Source organism: Gossypium hirsutum, chromosome D12, assembly GCF_007990345.1.
Source record: "Gossypium hirsutum isolate 1008001.06 chromosome D12, Gossypium_hirsutum_v2.1, whole genome shotgun sequence".
Taxonomy (NCBI): Eukaryota; Viridiplantae; Streptophyta; class Magnoliopsida; order Malvales; family Malvaceae; genus Gossypium; species Gossypium hirsutum.
Window position 1 is genome coordinate 887,216 of NC_053448.1, and position 24,833 is coordinate 912,048.

Genomic DNA, 24,833 nt, shown 5'->3' on the forward strand with positions numbered 1-24,833 from the left:
ACTTACTATACTCTTATCAACAACTAAATAAATCAATACGCGTTGTCTATATTTTATACATTGCAATTTATAAAATAAAAAAAATACAAATTTCAAAAAATCAAATAGAAGTTTTAGAAAAATTATTTAATATAAGTGGGTGTTTAAATTTGTTGGCATCAACATTATTGAGACGAGGATGTGGGTTTGAGCACGCTGATGTGCGTTTGTATAAAAAATTATTTAATATAATTTAAATAAATATAAATTAATCAAATATAAAATTTTGAATAAAAATAAATGATGAGTAAAAAATTATTATGTAAGTGCATGTGTTGAATCCAGTAATACAATGATAAGAAGGTATTGTTCCCACCGGGACCAAATTCTAAGCTACTAATTATCAACTATTCAATTTTATCTAATCCGGAATAAGAAAATCAATTTTAATTACTGCTAAAATTAAGCTAAGAAAGTTATGAAAATGCTATTGAATTAAAATAATGAAAATCTATTAGTTTTTCAATCAATTTTAAGATCTTGGAACTTTATCTAATCTAGTTAATCAATTATCTCTAGTTCAATTGTTCAACATATGCAATTACTAACCTAAGATTCAATGGCATTAACTAAACCCTTCCAGTATTTAGCTAAGTTAATCCCCGTTCCCCATTAGCTATATTTCTATGCTAGACAAGCTGGGTGAAGTCTCTATCAACAAACCTTTAAGTTGATTACTACATCAGATATATTCTTATCCTAGTCGCAAATTAACTTGTTCGTTGATGTTACTAAAGTTAATCGTAATCTATTCAGTCGAGGTCTAAATCTTAATTTTCTCTTCCAAAACAAATCAAGATTATCAAATTAATACAACTTGGTGGCTAAACAAGCAGATTAAATAAACACCAGATTGAATAAATAATTAACAAAAAACTGAAACAATTGAAGAGAGAAGAATAAATTAATTAACTAAAAAAAGGATCTATCATCGTTCTAAGAAAATAGAGTTTAGTTTATGTTGACTTAAGAAAACATCACAAGAAGAAATTTAGAACAAACTTGCTTTGAGAAAAAGTTAAAAAGAAATAATCTAGAGATAAAAATAATTCAAACTGATGTCGAATGCCTCAAATCTTTTTTTCTTTTCGTCTTTGCAAGCTTGAAGTTCCTCTGGTGTGAGAGAATTGTTTTTTAGTCTTAAAGTTGATTTTTTTTTCACTCTTTTCTCCCTTTTTTCCCTTAAATCACGTCACCTCTAATTTATAGTGTTTTAATCGTTTCATTACATCAGACATAGAATTGTGATGGAGCGAACTACTTGCTGTTTGAAATTTTGAATTGAAGATTGTACTCCATCGCACTAAAAGCTGATGGAGTGAAAGACTTCTTTTCACTACTTTTTACTTTATGCTCCAAGCCTTCCGTTCTTTATCCGAGACCTACAATATAAAGAAGAAAATAGCAAGTAAATCCGAACTAACTCTAAAATTAATAAAATTCAAATAAATATAATTAATCTAAAAAACAATAAAGTATAGTAAAATCTAACATAAATGCTAAGTTTAGCTTCTAAAATACTATAAAAACTATACTAGCATAATTCTAAATATAAGAATTAACACACCCCCAAACTTAGATTTTTGCTAGTCCCTAGAAAAAAACAAAGAAAAAATAAAATAAAAATCCAACCTACTCAAAATTTAAATCCACTAATTCAGAATGTTCTAAAAAAATTGCCTCAGTATATTAGATCAAAATCCAGTTAAAATAATCTCTAAATTCTAAGTCATTCCCTACACTCATTGTCATGTGTGTGAATATTTCGAATCTAGTAGTTAAAACAAATAAGATTATAGTGAGGTAAAAATCATCGAAAAGGTCTCTTAAGTTTATGTATCTATCAATCTATCTATCTATCTATCTTCAATAATGTAAAATAAAACTTAGTCAAAGGTCAATAGAACTTTATTCGACTTGTAACATGGGCTCGGATTAAGGTTTTGGCTCAAACCCTAAGCATTAGTTTCTTATGGATCGATGAGTAGCAAAAAAGTATTATCCCCCACTTCTCCAAATAAAGAGCTTAACTCATTTTCGACTCCACCTTTACAAATCAACAACTAAAATGAAACAAAAGAACTTTTATTTTGATTCGTCAACAAGAACATAGGTACTTTTAATTCCTTTCTCTCTTTTTTTTTCAATTTCATTCATTTTTTTATTTTTTCTTTTAGCTAAAATAAATAAACAAAAAATAAAATAAGAAAGTCTACAAAGACTAACCTTCATGCTTTATCCCTTCTCTCACTGAAAATGTCCACATTAATGTCTCTACCTATCCCAATCGATACTTTAAGCTACAAAAATATATCCATTAAGACCCAAAGACTTAAAAGTAAACAAAGGTGGACTGAGAAAGGTTAAGCACTACGACTTAATTTTGGCTAGTGTTAGGGTTAAGGGTTTAGGGTTGGGGTTGGGGTTAGGGTTAGAGTTTAGGTTGTATATTAAACAATTAAGTACATGGACTGGGAAAAGGTATAAAAAAGGCTTAAACTATGGGTAGAGTCGGCTTTATAGGCTCAAACGATCCAAAAATGGCCTGAATCATTTGCCTTGAGAAGACATCAGACAAACTCTAAGCTAAAATTCAATTCAATTTACAGACACATGGGATCAATCTCCAAAGTAACTACAAGATCAAAATCAATGCTCAATTTTTTAGGTAATTAATCATAGAAAAATAATATAAAATCCACATCATTCAAAACTAAATTCCAATATTAAAATACTAAAGTCATTTATCACAAAGACAAACGACCCGTGACCACGTTTACTTTTCATCTATCAAGTAATACCGATGAGAGGATATCATTTACCCATTAATTGGGATATGAGTTCTACTATTATGGATGATGTTACATACTGCAAAAGTCGTATAACCAACACACTAGCTTTCGGCTCCTTATCTTTTTGAAGTTAGATTTTTACTTACATAAAAGTATACGAGTCACGCATACATAGTTCACCATCCACTCAGGATTAAGGTATGACACACTATGAATGTTGTACATGCCCAAATATGCCCGGGCCCAAACCAATAAATGGGCCCAATTTTGCTAAGCCCAAATATCCTATTTAACCCAAACCTAGCCTAAAAATACAACAGAAACCCTAAAACAGCTAGAGCAACGGCGCCACAACTGTCACCCTTTTTTTTTGCGCGATTTCGCTCCCAGCAACTTCAGTCACCGCACAACTCGGAGTCGACCACCTCTGCGCATGCTGTAATCGCCACGATCACCTGCAAATGTGGACTAGAAGAGTCCGAAAAAGAAAATTGTGTAAATAAAATGTATTTTTTAGGCTATAAAAAGCCTAGATCTATGTACTAAATGGGGGTGATTTTCAGTGTAAAAGATGACAGAGAAATATACAAGAGAGAAATCAAAAGAAAAACTGAAAATACAGAGAAAAGATCAATAGAAGAGCAAATTGCTTATTTGTTTTTTTTTAAGGTGATTATTGGAGTTATTTTAGATCTTTTTCTTTTTTTCTTCTGATTTGGTTTTCATATTGCGAATAATAACAAAGAAAAGAGGAAAGGAAACTTACCTCTTTGGCCGGAAGCATCGATCGGTGCCACCTCCGTCGCGATCGGAGCTGTGGCGCATAGTTGAACGGCGGCGCGACGGCTTGGGTATGAAACCCTAACAAAGAACAAAAAGAGGGGGGCAGCATTTCTTTTTTTTTTTTGTTTTAAAACGGGTTATGAAATTTTTAAAAGAAAATTTGGGTTTTATTGAAACCTCAAAACGGCGCCGTTTTATCCAAGCCTTGACCCGCGCGGTGACCCGACTCGAATGGGAGGATCCGCGCGTTTGGCTTTAAAGGTTTAATTCCGCATTTAGGCCTTCCCTTTTGCAAATACGTTCCAATTAAGTCCTTTCTACTTATTTTAAAATTGGGCCGCATATTTTATGTTTGTTTCAATTTAGTCCCTCGTTGCGCAGCGCTTTGGAAGGAGGGGATAATTTCGCTTTTGGTCCTCCACTGTTACGCGCACGTTCAAGTCGTTTTTTTTAATTTATTTTAAATCAGCCCCCCATTTTTTTTAAAAATTCAATTCAGTCCTTCTTCTCATTTTTATTTCTTTTTTTTATATATCATTTTCTTTTTTTACTATTATTATGCCATTATTACTATTATTATGTTACATTACATCATTATTATTGCATTGTTTTCTATTATTATTACTACTGTATTTGCTATTCATATACACGCATATTTTTATATACAATATATGTGCATGTTTTAATATATACTTTTAAGGGTTTTAAATTGGCATACATTTTACGCATACATACCTTTTTTTTATTTTACTTTCCTTTTTTATACTTTATACTATATATATACTTACACACTTTTTTTATTTTTGTAAATATATACATATACATTTTTATTTTGTAAATATATACTGGTACATGCTTTTATGTTTATTTTATTTTCATGATTTTCAAATACATACATGCAGTTTTATTAGATTTTGATTGACATATTCCATTTCATCTTTTTATATGTATCTTTGTATATGTGTGTGAAATATATGCGTACACATATTTGCAAATTTACTTGTATATTGTACTTATATATATATTTGTAAATATTTATTCATATTGGTCTTAAATTAAAGTTTTGTTTCACACTATACATTAACTTTAACATACCTTTCGGGAAATATATTTTGGTTTTGTCAAAATCATCATATTTTATAAATTTTCAAAGTATTTGGCGTTCATGATTCTCGAGAAAGACCGTGTCCTAACTTACTGGATTACGATTATTCTTCGATGAATTTAGAACGCTAAGTATTCATTTTGCATTAAATTCGCAAATTTTAAATAAAAGCTTATTCTTGGGAGTTCAAAAATGTTGGGTCCTAACTTACTGGTCCTGATATTTTGACTTCTCGAAATAAGAATTTTCAAAAGTAAAAGGCAATATTCGGGTATTTTGAAGATTTAAAAATATTGTGCCCTAACTCAGTGGGTGTGGTGTTTTATTTCTTTGAAATAAGAATGTCTTACTATTTTGATTCATTCATGAAATAAAAAGTTTCCTTTTAAAATCTTTTCAAATTTTCGACACCAAGACATTAAAGAATCAATTTGGTACCGATTTTGGGCGTTACGAGGGTGCTAATCCTTCCTCGTGCGTAACTGACTCCCGGACTCATTTTCTCAAATTTCGTAGACCAAAATCATTTTAAGGTGAGCCGATCACACCTTAATAAAGGATCGGTGGCGACTCCAGTTTTTTTTAAGTCGACGACTAAAATTTTTGTTTTCAAAAAACGGTTTCGACAAATGTCACAAGTGAAGAAATCCAAAAACAGATCTAGGATCTATTCTACTTGGGTTCTGTCCGATATATTGTCAGTCCATTCAGTCACATCTATATCTCTATTTTCTATGCTTTAGAGAAAGCATCTCCCCAATTGGACTTGATAGATGACATATTAGTCTTTCAATCGATTTACTCATTTCTGATTAGACTAAGGACATGTTTAGGTTCGTCTACTAATACAAGATATTTTTCTGTATTACGATCCAAGCACGTAATACTTCTTTCTATTGATTAAATGTTAGATAACCAGTGAGTCAATATTTGCTTCCATTTTACTTTGCATGCAAGAACATTGAGAACAATATACAAAGGGTATTAATGTAATTAATGGATATTTTATTAAACCAATTTGTTCGAAAAACAGAAGAATACAACATGAACATACTAAACTTAGGACACCAGATCCAGCAATTGACGAAAAACTTTCGTTTTCTTGAAAGTATCTTGCATCGTGAGTTTAATAACAACGCATATTGTTCAGGCTCGAATTGTTGTTTTACAAACTTCTTACCATTCCATTTCTTGATCGGTACATGACATAGTTTTTTGTCAACAAATTGTCATGGTAATGAGCCTCTATGTGCACTAGTATGAGCTATCAAGTTGATCTCCAAAGTTGATGGCTTAACAACCGAGGGCTTAAAAACCTTTGAATCGGTTACTCCCTTTTTCACGTTATCAAGGAGATTGTTTTAAAATTATCTTCTTCTTTTTTGTAATATTGTTAGGAACTTAAACTGAACAATACTCTTCTTGAACTTGCATCAAATTTAAAGCAGAGAAAACCTTAAAGGTTACATGTTCATTTTCTACTCTCATAGCGAGTTCGCCCTTCTTGACATCAATAAATGCTTGTCCTATCGTTAAGAAAGGTCTTTCGAGGATTAATGAAACATCCCTATCTTCCTCCATGTCTAAAATAATAAAATTGCCAGGATAATAGAATTTTTCAACCTTCACAATGGCGTTCTCCACAACATCCTTAGGACATGCTAGAGTTCTACCAGCTAACTGCAATGTAACTAATGTAGGCATTACCTCCCCTAGTCTGAACTTAGTGAAAAAATTAACTCTAATGGAGTAAGGGATATTGAAACTACCTGGATCCTTAAGCTTTGGAGGTAACTTATGCTGTAAAATAACACTAAACTGTTGAAAGCTGGACTGCAATGCAACATGGAGCCAAAAGCTTGCTACTGTCGAGACCAGCAGCTATCGAGCTCAGCTCATTTTGCTTGGTGCGCACGAATGGTTTTTGAACCGAATGAAGCAACCAACTTTGCTGCTTTGTTTTGATGTAATTTGGTTCAGTTCAACTTTAGTTTGTTTGTAATGCTAGTTAAACTTAAGTTAGTGACAAGATCTTTTGATGTAATAGCTGATTGGTCAGCTATGTTTGATTATTTTTTGGCTAGTGATTAGGTTTGTATTAGTTGGGGCAGTTAAATACATTAGGTAACTGTCAATGTACAATGTAACTCTTTTATATATTTCAAGTTGAATGAAAAATGATGGATGTTCAGTCACAACATTGCTGAGTATTTTGATTTTTGACCAAATTTTTGCTTTGCTTTGCCTCGATTCTTCTTGCTTCAGTCTTGCAAACACTGAGTTGCAACTTTGTTTTGATGTTTGCTGCTGCCATTGTTCCAACAAATGGTATCATGAGCCCGAGTCTTTGAGGGGCCTTTGTATGCAATCTGTTGTGTTCGAATCAAAACCAGCAGTAAGTTCAAAATTTGGTAAGATTGAAGCATTTAAAATCAGTTTAGCAGAATGAGTTTCACTCCACCACCTCCACCAGTGTTCACTGGAGAAAACTATCACATTTGGATAGTTAAAATGAAGACTTATCTCCAGGCACATGATCTTTGGAGTGTGATCGAGAATGATGCTGAACCACCTCCATTGAGAGCCAATCCCACCATTGCACAGATGAGGCAACATACTGAGGAGCGAGCCAAGAAGCATAAGGCTATGGCCTGCTTGCAAAATGGAGTCTCTGATGTGATATTTACTCGCATCATGGCCTGTGACTCACCTAAGCAGGCTTGGGAGAAGCTGAAGGAGGAGTTCATGGGGACTGATAAGACAAGGCAACAGCAAGTAATCAACCTCAGGAGAGACTTTGAAAATTTGAGGATGAAGGAGTCTGAGACCATCAAGCAGTACTCAGACAGGATAATGGCCATTGTCAACAGCATTAGGCTCCTGGGAGTGGACTTCACAGAGAGCAGAGTTGTTGAAAAGGTTATTACAACTCTCCCTGAGAAATTTGAGTCTAAAATCTCTTCACTTGAGGACTCGAGGGACTTATCAGCCATTTCATTGTCTGAGCTGATAAATTCCCTATATGCACTTGAGCAAAGGAGGGCAAATAGGCAGGAGGAGAATCCTGAAGCTGCTTTCCAGGCTAAAGCCAGTGAAGGCTCAAGTGTGAGTGCAAAAGGCAAGAAGCCTTGGCACAATAGAAGGGTCAAGTCAGGAAGAGATGAAGCAAAAAGGGTGTTCCCACCATGTGTTCATTGCAAGAAGACAACACATTCAGAAAAGTATTGCTGGTTTAGGCCAGATATTCAGTGTAGAAAATGCAAGCAGTTTGGCCATGTAGAGAAGGTGTGCAAGGGCAAACCAAGGGAGGCTACTCTGCAACAAGCTAGACCTGCTGAGGACATTCAAGCTCAGGAGGAGCAAGTGTTCACAGCAACTTGTTTTGTTGGCACAACCAAGGCCAGCAATGATTGGCTACTAGACAGTGGCTGCTCACACCATATGGCAGCAGATGAGAAGCTGTTCAAAAGCCTAGACAGAAGCTTCCACTCGAGGATTAGAATTGGAGATGGTAGGCTGATTGAGGCTAAAGGCAAGGGCAGTGTGTTGATTAGCACTGGTTCAGGTAACAAGCTGATCTCAGATGTGTTTTTTGTACCTGACTTAGACCAGAATTTGCTTAGTGTAGGCCAATTAGTTGAAAAGGGCTATACATTGGTTTTTAAAGATGGTTTCTGTATTGTTCAAGACATGAATGGTCTGGAGTTAGTCACAGTCTCTATGACTGATAGGTGCTTCATGCTGGATGTTAGCCAAATAGAAAGAAAGGCATACACCAGCCTTGTTGAAAGCACTGACTTGTGGCATAGGAGACTAGGCCATGCAAATTTTAGATCCATCGATCTGTTACATAGGCTGAATCTGGTTGATGACATTTCAAAAATTGAAGCTAGTGGGAATGTTTGTGAGGTTTGTCAGCTTGGTAAGCAGGCTAGACTGCCTTTTCCTGCTGACAGTGCTTGGAGAGCTCAAGACAAGCTTGAATTGGTGCACTCTGATGTTTGTGGCCCTATGAGAACACCTTCAATCAGTGAGAACAGGTACTTTGCCCTGTTTATAGATGATTTAACAAGGTTGTGCTGGGTCTACTTCTTGAAGCAAAAGTCAGAAGTGTTTGAAGCCTTCTGCAAATTCAAGGCTTATGCTGAAAATCAGTCAGGCTGCAAAATTAGAGCCTTGAGGACTGATAATGGATCTGAATATGTGTCTGAGAGATTTCAGAAGCTTTGTGACAGTGCTGGGATTCACCATCAGCTCACAACAGTCTATACTCCTCAACAGAATGGAGTCTGTGAGAGAAAGAATAGGACTGTACTGAACATGGCCAGGTGCCTCTTGTTCCAAGGCAAGCTTCCAAGTCAGTTTTGGGCTGAGGCAGTCAACACCTCAGTGTATCTGCTCAACAGACTGCCAACTAGAGCAGTCAAGGATAAGACTCCTTTTGAGGCTTGGCATGGAGTCAAACCTGTGGTAACACACTTAAAAGTGTTTGGCTGTGTATGTTATGCACTTATTCCAGTAGAGAAAAGGACCAAGCTTGAGAGCAGAGCAACTCCAGGAATCTTTGTTGGCTACAGCAGCAACAAGAAGGGCTATAGAGTGTATGATCCTACAGCAAAGAAGGTTTTAGTCAGCATGGATGTAAAGTTTGATGAGGAAAAGGTGTGGAATTGGAATGGTGTTGAGACTGACTTGTCTGAATTGGACCAGTTAGACTTGGTTGCTGAACCTGCAGAAGAAGGACCAAGTAATGATGCTGTCGATGATATACCAGTGAGGGGCACCAGAACTTTGGCTGATGTCTATCAGAGGTGCAATGTTGCTGTGATTGAGCCCTCAGACTAGAGGCTGCTAAAAACAGAAGCTGGATGAAAGCTATGGAAGCTGAGTTGGAAATGATCAACAAAAATCAGACTTGGGAGTTGGTAAGCAGACCAGAACACAAGAGGGTCATAGGAGTTAAATGGGTGTATCGGGCCAAGTACAATGCTGATGGCTCACTGAACAAGCACAAGGCCAGGCTTGTGGTGAAGGGCTACAGTCAGCAGTATGGTGTTGACTACCTAGAAACTTTTGCTCCAGTGGCAAGACTGGATACAATTAAGCTGCTGTTTGCTTTAGCAGCTCAGAAGCAGTGGAGAGTTCACCAATTGGATGTCAAATCAGCATTCCTGAATTGTTTTCTCAAGGAGGAGATCTTCATCGAGCAACCTGAAGGTTTTGAAGTTGTTGGACATGAAGACAAAGTGTATAAGTTGAGAAAGGCCCTCTATGGCCTGAAACAGGCACCAAGGGCCTGGTATGACAGAGTTGATGCCTACCTGACCAAACTTGGATTTGTAAAGAGCCTTAGTGAGCCTACTCTATATGTTAAAAGGTCAGAACATGAAACCTTGCTGATAGTCTCCTTGTATGTGGATGATTTGCTTGTGACAGGGAGCAAAATCGAGCTCATTGATCAGTTCAAGGTCCAAATACAGCAAGTGTTTGAGATGACAGATTTGGGGATCATGACTTACTTCCTTGGCATGAAAGTGCACCAATCTGATCGAGGTATCTTCATCAGCCAACACTCATTTGCTTTGAAGATCCTAGACAAATTTTGCATGCATAACTATAAAGCAGTCAGCACACCTGTGGCTCAAGGAGAAAAGCTGACTAGCAGTGGTGATCAGCAGAGGGTTGATGAGAGGCACTATCGAAGCCTAGTTGGTTGTCTGTTGTATCTAACAGCAACCAGGCCAGATATCATGTTTGGTGTCAGCCTGTTATCGAGATTTATGCATTGTTGCAATGAGGCACATTTGAAGGCAGCAAAAAGGATCCTTAGATACATCAAGGGCACTGCTAGTTTTGGTGTAATGTTTGAAAGTCAGAACCAACTGAAACTAGAAGGCTACTCTGACAGCGACTGGGCAGGATCTCTCGATGACATGAAGAGTACCTCTGGATACTTCTTCACACTTGGATCGGGCATGTTTTGCTGGAGTTCTAAGAAGCAACAAACTGTTGCTCAGTCCACAGCAGAAGCAGAGTACATTGCTGCAGCAGGAGCAGTTAATCAGGCCATTTGGCTAAGAAAGCTGCTTTATGACCTTAATGAAACTCAAGATGAAGCAACTGAAATCTGGGTGGACAATCAGTCTGCAGTTGCAATAGCCAAGAACCCTGTGTTCCATGGCAAGACTAAGCATTTTAAGATCAAATTGCATTTTGTTAGAGAGGCTGAACAAGCAAAGGAAGTCAGCCTTGTGCATTGCAGCTCAGGAGCACAATTGGCTAACATAATGACCAAGCCCTTAGGGGCTGCTCGATTTGAATCTTTGAGAAGTGCAATTGGAATGTGTTGCATACAGTCCAAGGAGGAGTGTTGAAAGCTGGACTGCAATGCAACATGGAGCCAAAAGCTTGCTACTGTCGAGACCAGCAGCTATCGAGCTCAGCTCATTTTGCTTGGTGCGCACGAATGGTTTTTGAACCGAATGAAGCAACCAACTTTGCTGCTTTGTTTTGATGTAATTTGGTTCAGTTCAACTTTAGTTTGTTTGTAATGCTAGTTAAACTTAAGTTAGTGACAAGATCTTTTGATGTAATGGCTGATTAGTCAGCTATGTTTGATTATTTTTTGGCTAGTGATTAGGTTTGTATTAGTTGGGGCAGTTAAATACATTAGGTAACTGTCAATGTACAATGTAACTCTTTTATATATTTCAAGTTGAATGAAAAATGATGGATGTTCAGTCACAACATTGCTGAGTATTTTGATTTTTGACCAAATTTTTGCTTTGCTTTGCCTCGATTCTTCTTGCTTCAGTCTTGCAAACACTGAGTTGCAACTTTGTTTTGATGTTTGCTGCTGCCATTGTTCCAACACTACTTCTGTTGCTGCTCTCTTTGTTGACATGTTTACTACTTCCATGATTGATGTTGCCCAAGACCTTGGCATTCCTTGCTATCTCTTCTTTGCTTCTTCAGCCAGCTTTTTGGGGTTTATGCTTCATTTGCCAGCGCTAGACACACAACTAGCTGTCGACTTTGTTGACTCGGACTCCCACTCTGGGTTTATCGTTCCCAAAGACTCTGCAGTGGAGTTGATCGTCCCCACTTTTTCTAAACCTTTGCCCCCAAGCATGTTGCCCTCCCATGTGCTAAAGAGAAACAAGGATGGTTATTTCTGTTTCTTAGAGAACGCATGCAGGTACACAGAGACAATAGGTATCGTAGTAAACACGTTTCTTGAACTGGAGCCCCATGCCATTGAGTCGCTATCCATCAGTGGGTTACCTCCAGTTTACCCAGTGGGTCCGATTCTGGATCATGCTGGAGCGTCCCGATGGCATCCGGATGGAGCTCAGCAACAGGATTCCATAATGGAATGGCTTGATCAACAGCCTCCCTCTTCAGTGGTATTCCTCTGCTTCGGGAGCATGGGGAGTCTTGAAGGACCCCAATTGAGAGAGATCGCAATTGGGTTGGAGCGTTCTGGGTATCGATTTTTATGGTCCATCCGCGAGCCACCCAAAGGCAAATTAGATCTCCCAGGTGAGTACACCAATGTAGAGGCTGCTTTGCCGGTGGGGTTTCTGGATCGGACGGCTGGATTGGGGATTGTGTGTGGGTGGGTTCAGCAAGTGAGAGTATTGAGCCACCAAGCAATTGGAGGGTTTGTATCACACTATGGGTGGAACTCCATATTGGAAAGTGTATGGCACGGGGTTCCTATTGCAACATGGCCAGTGTATGCGGAGCAACAAATGAATGCATTTGAGTTGGTGAAAGAGCTGGGATTGGGTGTGGAGATAAGGTTGGATTACAGGGAGGATAGTGATTTGGTAGTGGCTGAGGAGTTAGAAAGAGGGTTGAGGCGTTTGATGGACGGAGAAGATGAAGTGAAGGCCAAGGTAAGGGAAATGGAGGCCAAGAGTAGGATGGCACTGATGGAAAACGGTTCCTCCTATAAATCCTTAACATCCCTAATTCAGGAAATCAGCTGTAGAATACAAGGTTCTGAGGTGAAATACTGAACCGTTTGGAAAGACAGAACTAGCTACAAATGAATTGTGGTCACTTTCTCACAATGGTTATATTTATTGAAATGCTTTATTTGTAGATGCAGCCATTTAACCATCCACAACTTCTGGTTCATGCACTGCCTTGTTTTGATATTTTTGGCATTAGATTTAACAATGCTAGGCAGTGGTATAGCACTTTTGTTGACCTACAGATGCTAACATATATGATCGTAGCTCAAGTACAAAGTTCTTGTAAGCTTCCATCGCCACCGGCTTTAACAATAAGTTCAGTATACTTGTTATCTATCATGTCACAAATTTTACTCACTAGTCGAGTTATAGATGTAGGATTTTGCATCATGTAAGATGTTATACTCTATAAGCATGCAACTGTGAGGATGTGAAAGAAAATGTTAGGATTCTCATCATCTGAAAATTACCATGCAAATATATATATATTTATCAATTAATGAACCCAACAGTCGGCCGGTGTTAAAGCTGCTACTACATGTCACCAATAAAATGCTGAAGGCGTGGAGATCATGATACTTTGAATTCAATTAAATTGGAAAAAGAAAAAAAGTTTAAGGCCCCTCAGATAAATAAGCCCTTCATTCAGAGGGCCAAAAAGAAAACCAAAACTTATTTATCTTTGTAGTTATCTACGGGATGACGTTGAAGGTGTTGAAATTGAACTTGATAGATAACAGCCTGGCCAGCGATGAAGATAGTGATCAATCATGTTGTCTTCTATATAGCAAACATAAAACAAAAGAAGCATAAATTAAAGGTTAAAATATACCATAGGTCCCTGTACTTTTTACAAATTTGAAACTTAGTTCATGTACTTTTATTTCTAAAAATTTAGTCTCTCTACTTCTTAAATTTTAAAATTCAGGTCTACTTGTTAACCTTGGTAATTTTTTTATTTTGGTAAATTTGTTAGTGTGATATTTTGAAATAAAAATAAAATACTTATTTGGTACGTAGCTATGTAATTAAAAAAAATGATACTGTAATAAGCCTGAATTCAATAAAAAAATATTAATAGTGATATCGGTTGAACATAAATTTTAAAAGTTGAAAAGTAGAAAAATTAAAATTTTAAAAATAAACTTCATGAAGAGTATAGGGGTTTGGGACAAATTTTACTCTAAATTAAATGGCTTTAGTGCTTGAATCTCACGCTCTCCAATAGCTTAACAATTGTAGCAAATATCAACTTGCAACCATTTCTCGTGGAACTGTGGGCATGCTTGACTTTGAAGTTTGAATATTCTGGGCTTATGGAACGAATATCTATTTAGGTGTCACCTTCCTACTCACTCACCATGCTTTATATATATATATATATATAAATTCTGTACCTTCTAATATCTTTAAATCTAAGATTTAATCTTCGACTTTAATTTTTTTTACATAATTTGATTTTTACATTTTAATAATATTATAAATTAGTTGAAAGAATTAATATGGTTGACTTTCAATTAAGATGTTACGCGATTATATATAATTTAAAAGTAAAATTTTAAATATAAAAAAAAAGTAGGGATCAAAATTTTAAAAATGAAAGTAAGAGGGTTAAATTTAAAATGTATGAAGTGTAGAGACCTAGGGTCATGGTTGTTTGAACTGGAGCAGACTGGCTGCTCAAACAAGGAAACGGTCAGCATATTGGTTTAAAAAGAGACATCAAACTGGTTGACTCGCGAATTGGTATAAGACAATTGAACTAGACTAAAACATTAATTAAACCGATTTTCTATTTCTATAAATTTTCATTGATTTATTTAATCAAATCGTATGAATCAGTGGCTTAATCGGTTCGATCGCTGTCCGATTCTAAAAAAATTACTTAGAGTATATTTTAATCTTTGAATTTTTACCTTATAAATTGACATAAACAAATAATCAGACTATCACAAAGCGTGAGTGACCCATACTAATAGAGAATAATTATTGGGTAAGAATAGGATAAAAAATTTATAATTATTACTTGGTAAATATTATTTTGGTAAAATAAAATTGTCTTATGAAATAGATTAGAATCATTTTTAGAATTAAAAAAGAATGATGTAAATGTTTCAAATAGTAAGAAATGTTTTATTAATAAATTTTCAAAAATAACTAATTTAAATAATTGCTATACAATGTTTTTTAATATTTTTGTTAATCTTATTAAATTTTATGTAATGCAATTTATTACTTAATTCGAGATATAAATAACACAAATTGGAATATAAATCATGAAACATGATCTAATAATAATACATATTTATACTTTTGGATGTTAGGAGTAAATTGAGCATCAAAATGAGTAAAATATATTTATTAAATTAAGTTATGTTATTATGAAAATGCTTTTACGATTAATAAAAACTCATATTTGAATTTAAGACACCATAATTTTTAAACATTTAAATTTATTTCTACTAAAACTTCATTTCATTTTATATAAACTTTTAATAAATATATGTATAACATAATTCCGAATGCTATAAATTTTTTATTATTATTTTCAAGTAAAAATAAAATATGATGAATTAGAATGCAAAGTATATATTTTTTAAAATTTTTATTCATGTTAACATATAAACACATATTTTAAATAAATATGAATACTCAATAATTTTATAATAAACTATTTGGTTAAAGCTCGTCAGACGTTTGGTACGGATTTGGACCATGTTTTCCTTAAAAAAAAATTAAAAATCGTTACAGAGATTAGGTGTGTTTAAATGGTTAACAGAAACAAACTAATATTAACCAAACTTTTTAATCCTTTAACCGTTAACTAAACCAAAATATTTTCAAAAAAATTAACCAAACCAAAATATTTCGATTAATTTGGTCGGTCAACTGAATTAACTGAAATTTATATGTTTTTGTTTTTCTGGTTAAACAAGTATGAAACATATAAAAATATAAATTAATAATATTCATTTAACTGAATTAATTGAATTAAAACTACATATAATTTATATTATTAATTATTAAGTTTGATTAATTCGGTTAATTACTCGATTTCGAACCGAATTAATCGATAACCGAACTTTCAAAAAATTATTAACCGATCTCCGACCAAATTAGATCGGTTAACCGACCAATTAACCGAATTAGATCAGTTGAGTCTATTAATTCAGTTTTAACCAAAATTTGAACACCGAATCAAACAGCGGGCCCCTGGAATCTTGATGTGAACCGGTTACAAATGACTAGAAACAGGAATAGGATTTAATGCAGAGCAGGCAGACTAGGCCAGGCAAGGCAAGTCAACGACGTGAATCAAACGACACAGCATGCTCTTATCTTACCCTTGATGCTGTATGGAAAGAGGACGAAACACTCCAAAACATCAGTAACTAGTATGGCAAGTTGTGGTGACAATGTCACCGTTTCAAGGATCCATTGGTCTATAATTGAGTTACAAATTCATACTAAAGACAAAATCACTACACCGTATTATCACTAGTCTACCCTTGATATTGGTGAAAGCTGTGAGAAAAAAGAAAACCAAGCAATGAGTTACATTGGGAAAGAAGATGAGGTTCAACAACGACCTTACTGGAGATGGAGCAAAGTTGATTTCTTGCCTGAAGAATCATTCCAAAATTGGAACACCTACCTATCTGCACTCTCACAAATATATTCCCGATTCAAGGACCGCCTTCTAAGCCGCTCGGATGATGCAAACGAGATAACACAACTTCGTAAACAAAGTGAAAATGACATGAAACGTTGCCTCACTTGGTGGGATCTTACCTGGTTTGGATTTGGGTCGGTTATTGGAGCAGGCATCTTCGTGCTCACTGGCCAAGAAGCTCATCGTCATGCTGGACCTGCCATTGTCTTGTCCTATGTTGCCTCAGGTATTTCAGCAATGCTTTCTGTATTCTGCTATTCTGAGTTTGCAGTAGAGATCCCTGTGGCAGGTGGGTCATTTGCTTATTTAAGAATTGAATTAGGAGATTTTGTGGCCTTCATCACTGCTGGAAATATACTTCTTGAAAGCATTGTTGGAGGTGCAGCTGTTGCCAGAGCATGGACTTCTTACTTCGCCACTCTCTTAAACCGTCAGCCCGACTCACTTCGTATCCCTAAGGGAAATTATCTCTTGGACCCGATTGCAGTTGCAGTTTTGGCAATTGCTGCAACCATTGCAATGATTAGCACAAAGAAAACTTCTCAATTGAATTGGATAGCCACTGCACTGAACACTTTAGTGATCTTGTTCGTGCTAATTGCTGGCTTTGCTCATGCCAACACGTCAAATTTGACACCCTTTTTACCCCATGGAGCCAAAGGGATCTTCCAAGCAGCGGCTATTGTTTACTTTGCTTATGGTGGATTCGATAGCATTGCTACCATGGCTGAAGAAACAAAAAACCCTTCAAGAGACATACCATTAGGATTACTTGGATCAATGTCAATCATCACTGTCGTATATTGCTTGATGGCATTGTCCCTAAGCATGATGCAGAAATACACAGAGATAGACCCAAACGCCGCCTATTCTATGGCATTTCGGAGTGTTGGAATGAAATGGGCCAAGTATCTTGTAGCGCTTGGTGCTCTTAAGGGGATGACCACTGTCCTTCTGGTAGGAGCCCTTGGGCAGGCACGATATACTACTCATATTGCACGAGCACACATGATCCCACCATGGTTCGCGCTTGTCCACCCAAAGACTGGAACACCAATAAATGCGACGCTTTTGATGACCATTTCAAGTGGTCTCATTGCATTTTTCTCAAGCTTGGATGTCTTAGCAAGCTTGCTATCTGTGAGCACTCTATTCATATTCATGATGATGGCTGTAGCACTACTTGTGAGGAGATACTATGTGAGGGAAGTCACACCAGGAATAAACCAGCTGAAGCTTGTAATATTCCTGCTGGTTATCATTGCTTCCTCAATGGGAACTTCAGCCTACTGGGGACTAAGGCCTAATGGATGGGTGGGATACGTTGTAACAATTCCCCTTTGGTTCCTGGGGACTATGGGGATATCAATATTTCTGCCACAGCAGAGGACGCCAAAAGTTTGGGGGGTCCCACTGGTTCCATGGCTTCCATCTTTGTCAGTTGCAATAAATATCTTCCTCATGGGGTCTTTGGGACCTCCAGCTTTTATAAGGTTCGGAATCTGTACGGTGGCAATGCTGGTTTACTACACTCTCGTTGGTGTCCATGCAACTTATGATATGGCCCATCAACAACAAAAACTAGATGCCCTCAAGGTTAAGAATGAAGATGAAGATAAAGAGGAGACAGCTTAGGCCTTGCCTTATTTTCCTCTTCTTGTTTGTATTCCTTCCACCATCTCTATCTATATGGTCTCGTCCTTAAGCAGGATTCTTCATAATCTGCATAAAAGCCCCGTGTTTTACGTTTCAGATCAAATAAAATATACTTACTAGAATCCCAAAAAGGATCTACTTGTATGCATGATGCACTTAATTAAGAGAAGAATATTATGTAATAGATATATTTATTAAAAGTCTATAATAAAATTTTTAATTGAAAAAGTAAAGTTAATATTTTAAATTTATTTTATTTCATATATATAAAATAAATAAAAATACCCTCATAATAATTTAACTTATTTTATATATATAAAAATATTTTAATAATTTTTAATAGAGCTCGTTTTCGGTTAACTTATGATATCAATTTAATTAGAAACTTAAAATAAATATAGATAGAAACGTCAACTGGCCTTATACCAGATCCAATTGGGCCTGGTACTCCAAGATACTATATAACCAGCCAAATTCAATCCTGCTTGTGGATAACAACACAACGGCAATAACGAGCAAATGTCCTCCCCTTTCCTGTATTCTCCTCCACCAACTTCAATCTCTTCCCTTCAAACCCACCAATCCATCCCCACAACAACCCACTCACTCACTTGGCAATCATGGACCCAATCTCTCAGAGCCAATACCCAGTCCAACCAATTCCACCAAGCCATTTTAACCTATGTCAACATGACTTCCTCCGGTATCCTACCTGATCACTTCGCTTTCCCCGCTATCCTCAAGGCCGTTGCCGCTCTTCAACACTTGCCCTTGGCAAACCAGATTCATGCTCACGTTCTCAAATATGGCTATGGAACCTCCTTCGTCCCCGTGGCCAATTCCCTGCTCAATGTCTACGGTAAATGTGGGGACATTTCCCATGTCTACAAGGTGTTTGAAAGAATTCCCCAATCCCACAGAGATACCGTTTCTTGGAACTCCTTCATTTCTGCCTTGTGTCGGTTTGAGGACTGGGAAACCGCTTTAGAGGCCTTTAGGTTAATGCTGCTGGATGATGTCGAGCCTAGTTCATTTACGTTGGTGAGCGTTGCACATGCTTGTTCTAAATCAGTTGCATAGCCTTAACATCAATCTTAAAATTATTCACCTCAATAGTAGGCCTAGTAATACTCTAGTGATATCCCTCATGTAAAGGCATGCTTTAATTAATACACCTTCTCCACTATTGTTGAGGTGCTCAAATCATCAATGGTTGATCACCAACCCTAGGTGGGTCAGTTTCACGATTCTCAAGATTCTCTAGATTAACAGGATTCGTCTCAATTGGTTGTACTCTAGCTTGTCTAGTTGCGCTTCGATTTTGACGACAAGTCCTTTTAGTTTCTGGATTAAACAATATTAAAGAATCTGACCCAAGTTTGCATATGCAGTTCTAGAGTACCTGAAAAACAAAACAAAAAAAGTAAAAAAGATCCGATCTTAGATTACTAATGAATAAAATTCATATTAGAAGAATATAACTTAAAATTTGGTCCTTGACAACGGCGCCAAAAACTTGATGTGTGAAAATTCATTTGCAAGTGCACGTGTCGAATTAAGTAATACAAGTGCATATGTCGAGTTAATCTCCCTTCGCCACTAGCTAAATTCCTATGCTAGACAAGTTGCGCGAAGTCATTATGAACAAACCTATTAAGTTGATTAGGGCATTAGGTATATTTTTATCCTAGTCAAAAATTAACTCGTTCGATGATGCTACTAAAGTTAATCCTAATCTATTCAGTCGAGATCTAAATATTAATTTTCTCTTCCAAGATTATTAGATTAACAAAACTTGGTGGCCAAACAAGCAGATTAAATAAGCACGAGATTGAATAAATAATTAACAAAGATCGAAACAATTGAAGAGAGAATAATTTAATTAACTAAAAATAAGATCCATTATCGTTCTAAGAAAATAGAGTTTAGTTCATATTGATTTGAGAAAACATCATAAGAAGAAATTCAAAACAAACTTACATTGAGAAAAAGTAAAAAGAAATAATCTAGAGATAATAATAATTATCAAACTGATGTTGAACTCTCCAAATCTTTTTTTCTTCTCGTCTTTACAAGCTTAAAGTTCCCCTTAGTGTGAGAGACTTGTTTCTTAGCCTTCAAGTTGATTTTTTTCACTCTTTTACCCTTTTTTTTCCTTAAATCACGTCACCCATTGTTTCTAGGGTTTTAATCGTTTCATTCCATTAGACGTAGAATTGTGGTGGAGCGGATTGCTTACTGTTTGAAATTTTGAATTGAAGATTGTGCTCCACCACATTGAAATTTAGTGGAGCGAATGGCTTCTTTTCACTACTTTTTACTTTATGCTCCAAGCCTTCCATTCTTCATTCGAGACCTACAATATAGAGAGGAAAATAACAAGTAAATTCGAATTAACTCTAAAAATGATAAAAATCAAATAAAATATAATTAATCTGAAAAACAATAAAATGTTGTAAAATCTAACCTTAATGCTAAATTTACCTACTATAAAAACTATATTAGCATAATTCTAAATATGAGAGTTATCAATAAATTATTTATATAAAATACATAGTTTGAAATTTTCTAAAAGAATTAATTGCCTAATCTTCTACAAACTTTCTTAAACAACAACAATGGACTCAATAAAAAAAAACATAGAAATTTGCTAAAACAAATTCTTTACTATGATTTGAAATTATTAAGGGGAGCTAATGATAGATTTCCATGAATAATATGCGAGTCTATTTCATGATTATTCTCCTGATATGCTGGTTTTGCTTGAAACGCAAGTGGAAGAGCATAAGACTGATAGCATAATAATTTCAAGAATTGGTTTTCTGTACTCCTATTGTGTAGAGCCCAGGGGTTTCTCAGGTGATATTTACATCGGTTGGGTGGAAGTTGTCTATAACCACGCATAATTTGTTCACACATAAGAGTTTCTTGCCCCACTTATCCAAATGACTTCTTAGTTATTATTGTTTACGAAAGTCCTGACAGGCAACAGCGGAAGAATTTGTGAGACTAGTCATTATTAACGATGCTTGGAATCTACCAGGAGATTTCAAAGAGAGTTTATGCTTGATAACTATTTGACTGACTTTGGCTTCATCTTTTGAAAAGACGATTAATAGATAAAGCTATTGAAAATGAAGATTGGGAGAAGAGCTTTTTAGAGACTTTGGAAATGTAGAGACAAGAAGAACAAGATATTTAGAGAGCTCATCTCAAAGCTCGTTTCTTCCCCTTTACTTACCTTATCATGCAAGATTGCTTTGTAGTCTTTTTTGCTGTGATTTCTCATGAACTGAACTCTATTTTGCTTGCAAGGATTATGGATTCTATTCCTTAATTCCTTAACTAATTTCTTTTCAATTTCCTTGATTTATGATTAATTACGTTTGCCCCAGCTGCCAAAGTCATAATTGAGAGCTAGACTGAATATCTTAGAATTGATTCATGTGGGTCAATTGAGTTGAGACTAAGGGAATATACCTAGAAACCCTAGTCAACTTGATAGGTTTATACTTAATAAAGTAACCTGAGTTGTCTATCAATAAGTTTAATCTATTAAAGTAACTCTTCGCCTCTCAAAATTTTTGAAAAATTTCAATATTCCCCTTGATTTTTTTTAGATTTTAATTAGGTCTCTAATTTTAAGTGAGATGTCTTAAAATTTTTAGAAATTCTAATTAATCTTACAAATTTTTTAAAAATTTTAATTAAACACTCCAATTTTTTTTTTAAAAAATTAACTTCATCCCAAAATACACCATTAAAAATACTAATATCTATTTTTAAAAATTTCCAAATTTTAGCTTTAAAAAAATGTAATACATAGCAAAGCATTTGGAAATCGAACATTAATGGTGTCCATTGAGGTACATAAGCAAAGTCTTTCAAGAATTAGTTAACAACGTAACATTTATTCCTAATCTCTCCTGCATTCCCCGTGAGAACTCCAATGGCTCCCATCTTCTCCATTGACTTTGCAAACTCTTTGAAGAATTCCTTCGAGTCAAGCAACTTGTCAACAACATCGCGCGAGCTTTTGTTCGTCAGGAGGGCGGCATCGGACTGAAACAGACCCTTGTTTTGCTTAAGCGTGACATAATAGTTATTATCGAATGCTAGCCCGCTACCAGGATCCATCACCACGAAGGTCGTATTGTCACTGAGGCTTTGACATTGTGTCTTCAAGAAAGTTGCATAGGTTGCATTCAAGGAAGGGTCCTGATCTCCATTCCCAGTAAAGTTGTATAGCCTATTGCTGAAGGCATTGCAGTGGCCTACTCCGATCGTATGCCCCCCTGCGTTTGAATGATTTAAGTTTAAAAGTTTCATCTTTTATCATCTAAAAATGTTGTGCATTGATATTGTACCTGATAAGACCACCAAGTCTTGCACATTAAGGCCTTTGTTAGCAAAGTTTTGGACAAGGGTGGTGAAGTTAGAGAAAGGGGAAGGAAGATTAGCCAATGCCTCGGAAATTCGCGACACCCTACTGTCTCTTCTACCGGTAAGAACTTCCCACAATGGGGTTTGACTTACTTTGAAAGAAACAGCATCCCTAGCAGCCAAGGCCAGAACATCAGCACACGATACTACGTTCGGACATTTCTTCTCGACTTCTGCTTTTATATCGTCTATGACATCGAAACCAGCAAGGGTTAGGTTCGGAATCGCATCTTTCTCGGCAGTATTGTTGGTTGTCGAGTTCAATAGGACCGAAGCATCACAACCCTGAAAAGTGAAAACTTTCCAATATCATGTAACGATTTGAGACAACTTGCAGGTTCTTGTAAATGTGGTACAAATATTTAGAAGCCTTACCCTAACAAAACAATCATGAAAATGCATTCTAAGGAACCTTGCAGGCAATTTGGGATCACTGGCAACACGTTTCTCAGTAGCATTCTTGATTATGGCTTCTGCATTAGGACATGTTATTGGAAATTGGCCAACGATGCTGCTGTTACATTTTGTGGTTGAAGTGCATGCAGCTTGATGACATGCTGCAGCACATATGCTTGCTGTAACAGGAAGGTTTCTCTTTAGTTTCATTCTAATTAATCTAGTTTAAAATGGACAAGTTGATGACAACTTGATGCATTAGGTGTTGAATGACTAGTTTAGGTGGCTTGTTTATGTGTACAAGCAATGTTTTAATAGTCCCAATGCTGATTAGTGGGGTTAGTTGACTATTTGGTGATGTATTTGACTATCAATGTATGTTTTTTCTAGTTGAATGAATGAGCTGAATGAGCTATCAGCCATTAGCTCCCTTGCTGCACATTTGTGAGCAAGTAAAAATGCTTCTTGCACCTTGCTTCATGTTCTGTGCTCTTGTTCTCTCTTTTGTTGCTGCCTCTTGCACCAACAATTGGTATCATGAGCCTATGTCTTACGGGACCATTGATTTTGCTTCCCCTGCTTGTTGAAAAGAAAGAAGCTGTCAAAGCACAAGCAAGTCATTAAGGACTGCTTGTAGAGAAGATAATATCGGCTCAAACTTATAAGATCCCCAAACTAGCTTGAATAAGCTGAAGGAGGAGTTTAAAGGAAAGGTGTGAGCTTTCCAAATGTGCAAGCTTAGCAAGATGTCAAAGCTGCAAGCTTAACAAAGTGCGAGCCTGATGAAGACACCTGTTGAAGACAATATGCAAAGATGTGAGTCTGTCAAAGGTGTGAGCTCAGCAACATGTGGAAGCTCAATGCGTGTTGTATAGTTGCAAGCCTCTTGAAGACAGTAAGCAAAGTGTGAGCCTGTCGAATTGCAAGCCAAAATGGCAGAATGAAGGCAAGCAACTATACTCACGAACTGTTTGTGCAAGAAGAAAATGAATTGGTCAGCTTGAATCAAAGCATCTAAGAGCTGCCAAGTTCAAAAAACTTGATGAATGACTGGTATTTGCAGCATGGAGTCCAAGGAGGAGTATTGGAAATTGGCCAACGATGCTGCTGTTACATTTTGTGGTTGAAGTGCATGCAGCTTGATGACATGCTGCAGCACATATGCTTGCTGTAACAGCAAGGTTTCTCTTTAGTTTCATTCTAATTAATCTAGTTTAAAATGGACAAGTTGATGACAACTTGATGCATTAGGTGTTGAATGACTAGTTTAGGTGGCTTGTTTATGTGTGCAAGCAATGTTTTAATAGTCCCAATGCTGATTAGTGGGGTTAGTTGACTATTTGGTGATGTATTTGACTATCAATGTATGTTTTTTCTAGTTGAATGAATGAGCTGAATGAGCTATCAGCCATTAGCTCCCTTGCTGCACATTTGTGAGCAAGTAAAAATGCTTCTTGCACCTTGCTTCATGTTCTGTGCTCTTGTTCTCTCTTTTGTTGCTGCCTCTTGCACCAACACATGTGTTATTGTAGAAACCCTTCTTAAGGCTACCTCCATGGCAGGTCCCAACAACTCCAAATACTACCATGCAAACCAAAATGAGAGCCTGCCTCCTCATCTTGATATCTTGCTAGTTGAATGTGGGAATGGCATTGGCAAAACCAGGTGTGCCATTTTATCCTTGTGGTTGGGGAATATATTCCTAAACAAGTTGCATTTAAGCAATGTATAATTTAAAGAGATTCCTTCAAAATACGTTTTAATATTTTTGGTACAATAATCCAAGAACATAACATCGTTAGCGTTGAAATCCAAAACTAGGACAAAAGTGAAATACTAAGCCATCAACCTGATTAATGGCAATTACGTATATAAACAATTAACATGTTTTTTCATGACATGCACAAACTTAAAAATATGTATATATAGAAGAAGTTAGCTTAATAAACATATATGAGAAGTTA

At 36.2% G+C, this 24,833-nt stretch overlaps 3 protein-coding genes across 3 annotated transcripts; 2 read left to right on the forward strand and 1 right to left on the reverse strand.

The window, feature by feature from the left end:
• The first annotated feature begins 11,299 nt into the window (after positions 1-11,299).
• On the forward strand, positions 11,300-12,862 carry LOC121224603 (UDP-glycosyltransferase 43). The gene has a single exon (XM_041108114.1). The coding sequence runs from the start codon at positions 11,439-11,441 to the stop codon at positions 12,741-12,743; it is 1,305 nt and encodes a 434-aa protein (XP_040964048.1). The 5' UTR covers positions 11,300-11,438; the 3' UTR covers positions 12,744-12,862.
• Positions 12,863-16,052: 3,190 nt separating this feature from the next.
• On the forward strand, positions 16,053-18,152 carry LOC107936817 (cationic amino acid transporter 5). The gene is made up of 2 exons (XM_041108115.1): positions 16,053-16,600; positions 16,697-18,152. The coding sequence occupies exons 1-2, from the start codon at positions 16,252-16,254 to the stop codon at positions 18,007-18,009; spliced, it is 1,662 nt and encodes a 553-aa protein (XP_040964049.1). The 5' UTR covers positions 16,053-16,251; the 3' UTR covers positions 18,010-18,152.
• Positions 18,153-21,921: 3,769 nt separating this feature from the next.
• On the reverse strand, positions 21,922-24,487 carry LOC107936823 (peroxidase 3). The gene is made up of 4 exons (XM_016869594.1): positions 24,390-24,487; positions 22,849-22,960; positions 22,398-22,758; positions 21,922-22,325 (listed from the first exon to the last, which is right to left on the reverse strand). Exons 1-4 carry the CDS (start codon positions 24,485-24,487, stop codon positions 21,922-21,924), a joined length of 975 nt encoding a protein of 324 aa, XP_016725083.1.
• Positions 24,488-24,833: the final 346 nt, after the last annotated feature.

Excerpts from the sequence above, each read along its gene's own strand:
- LOC121224603 (XM_041108114.1), top strand. The coding sequence starts at position 11,439 with ATGAAAAATGATGGATGTTCAGTCACAACATTGCTGAGTATTTTGATT.
- LOC107936817 (XM_041108115.1), top strand. The coding sequence starts at position 16,252 with ATGAGTTACATTGGGAAAGAAGATGAGGTTCAACAACGACCTTACTGG. Across the intron at positions 16,601-16,696 it reads CTTGTCCTATGTTGCCTCAG|GAGATTTTGTGGCCTTCATC; the intron begins GTATTTCAGCAA and ends GAATTGAATTAG.
- LOC107936823 (XM_016869594.1), bottom strand. The coding sequence starts at position 24,487 with ATGAGGAGGCAGGCTCTCATTTTGGTTTGCATGGTAGTATTTGGAGTT. Across the intron at positions 22,961-24,389 it reads AAGGGTTTCTACAATAACAC|ATGTCCTAATGCAGAAGCCA; the intron begins ATGTGTTGGTGC and ends ATTTCCAATAAC. Across the intron at positions 22,326-22,397 it reads AGACTTGGTGGTCTTATCAG|GGGGGCATACGATCGGAGTA; the intron begins GTACAATATCAA and ends ATTCAAACGCAG.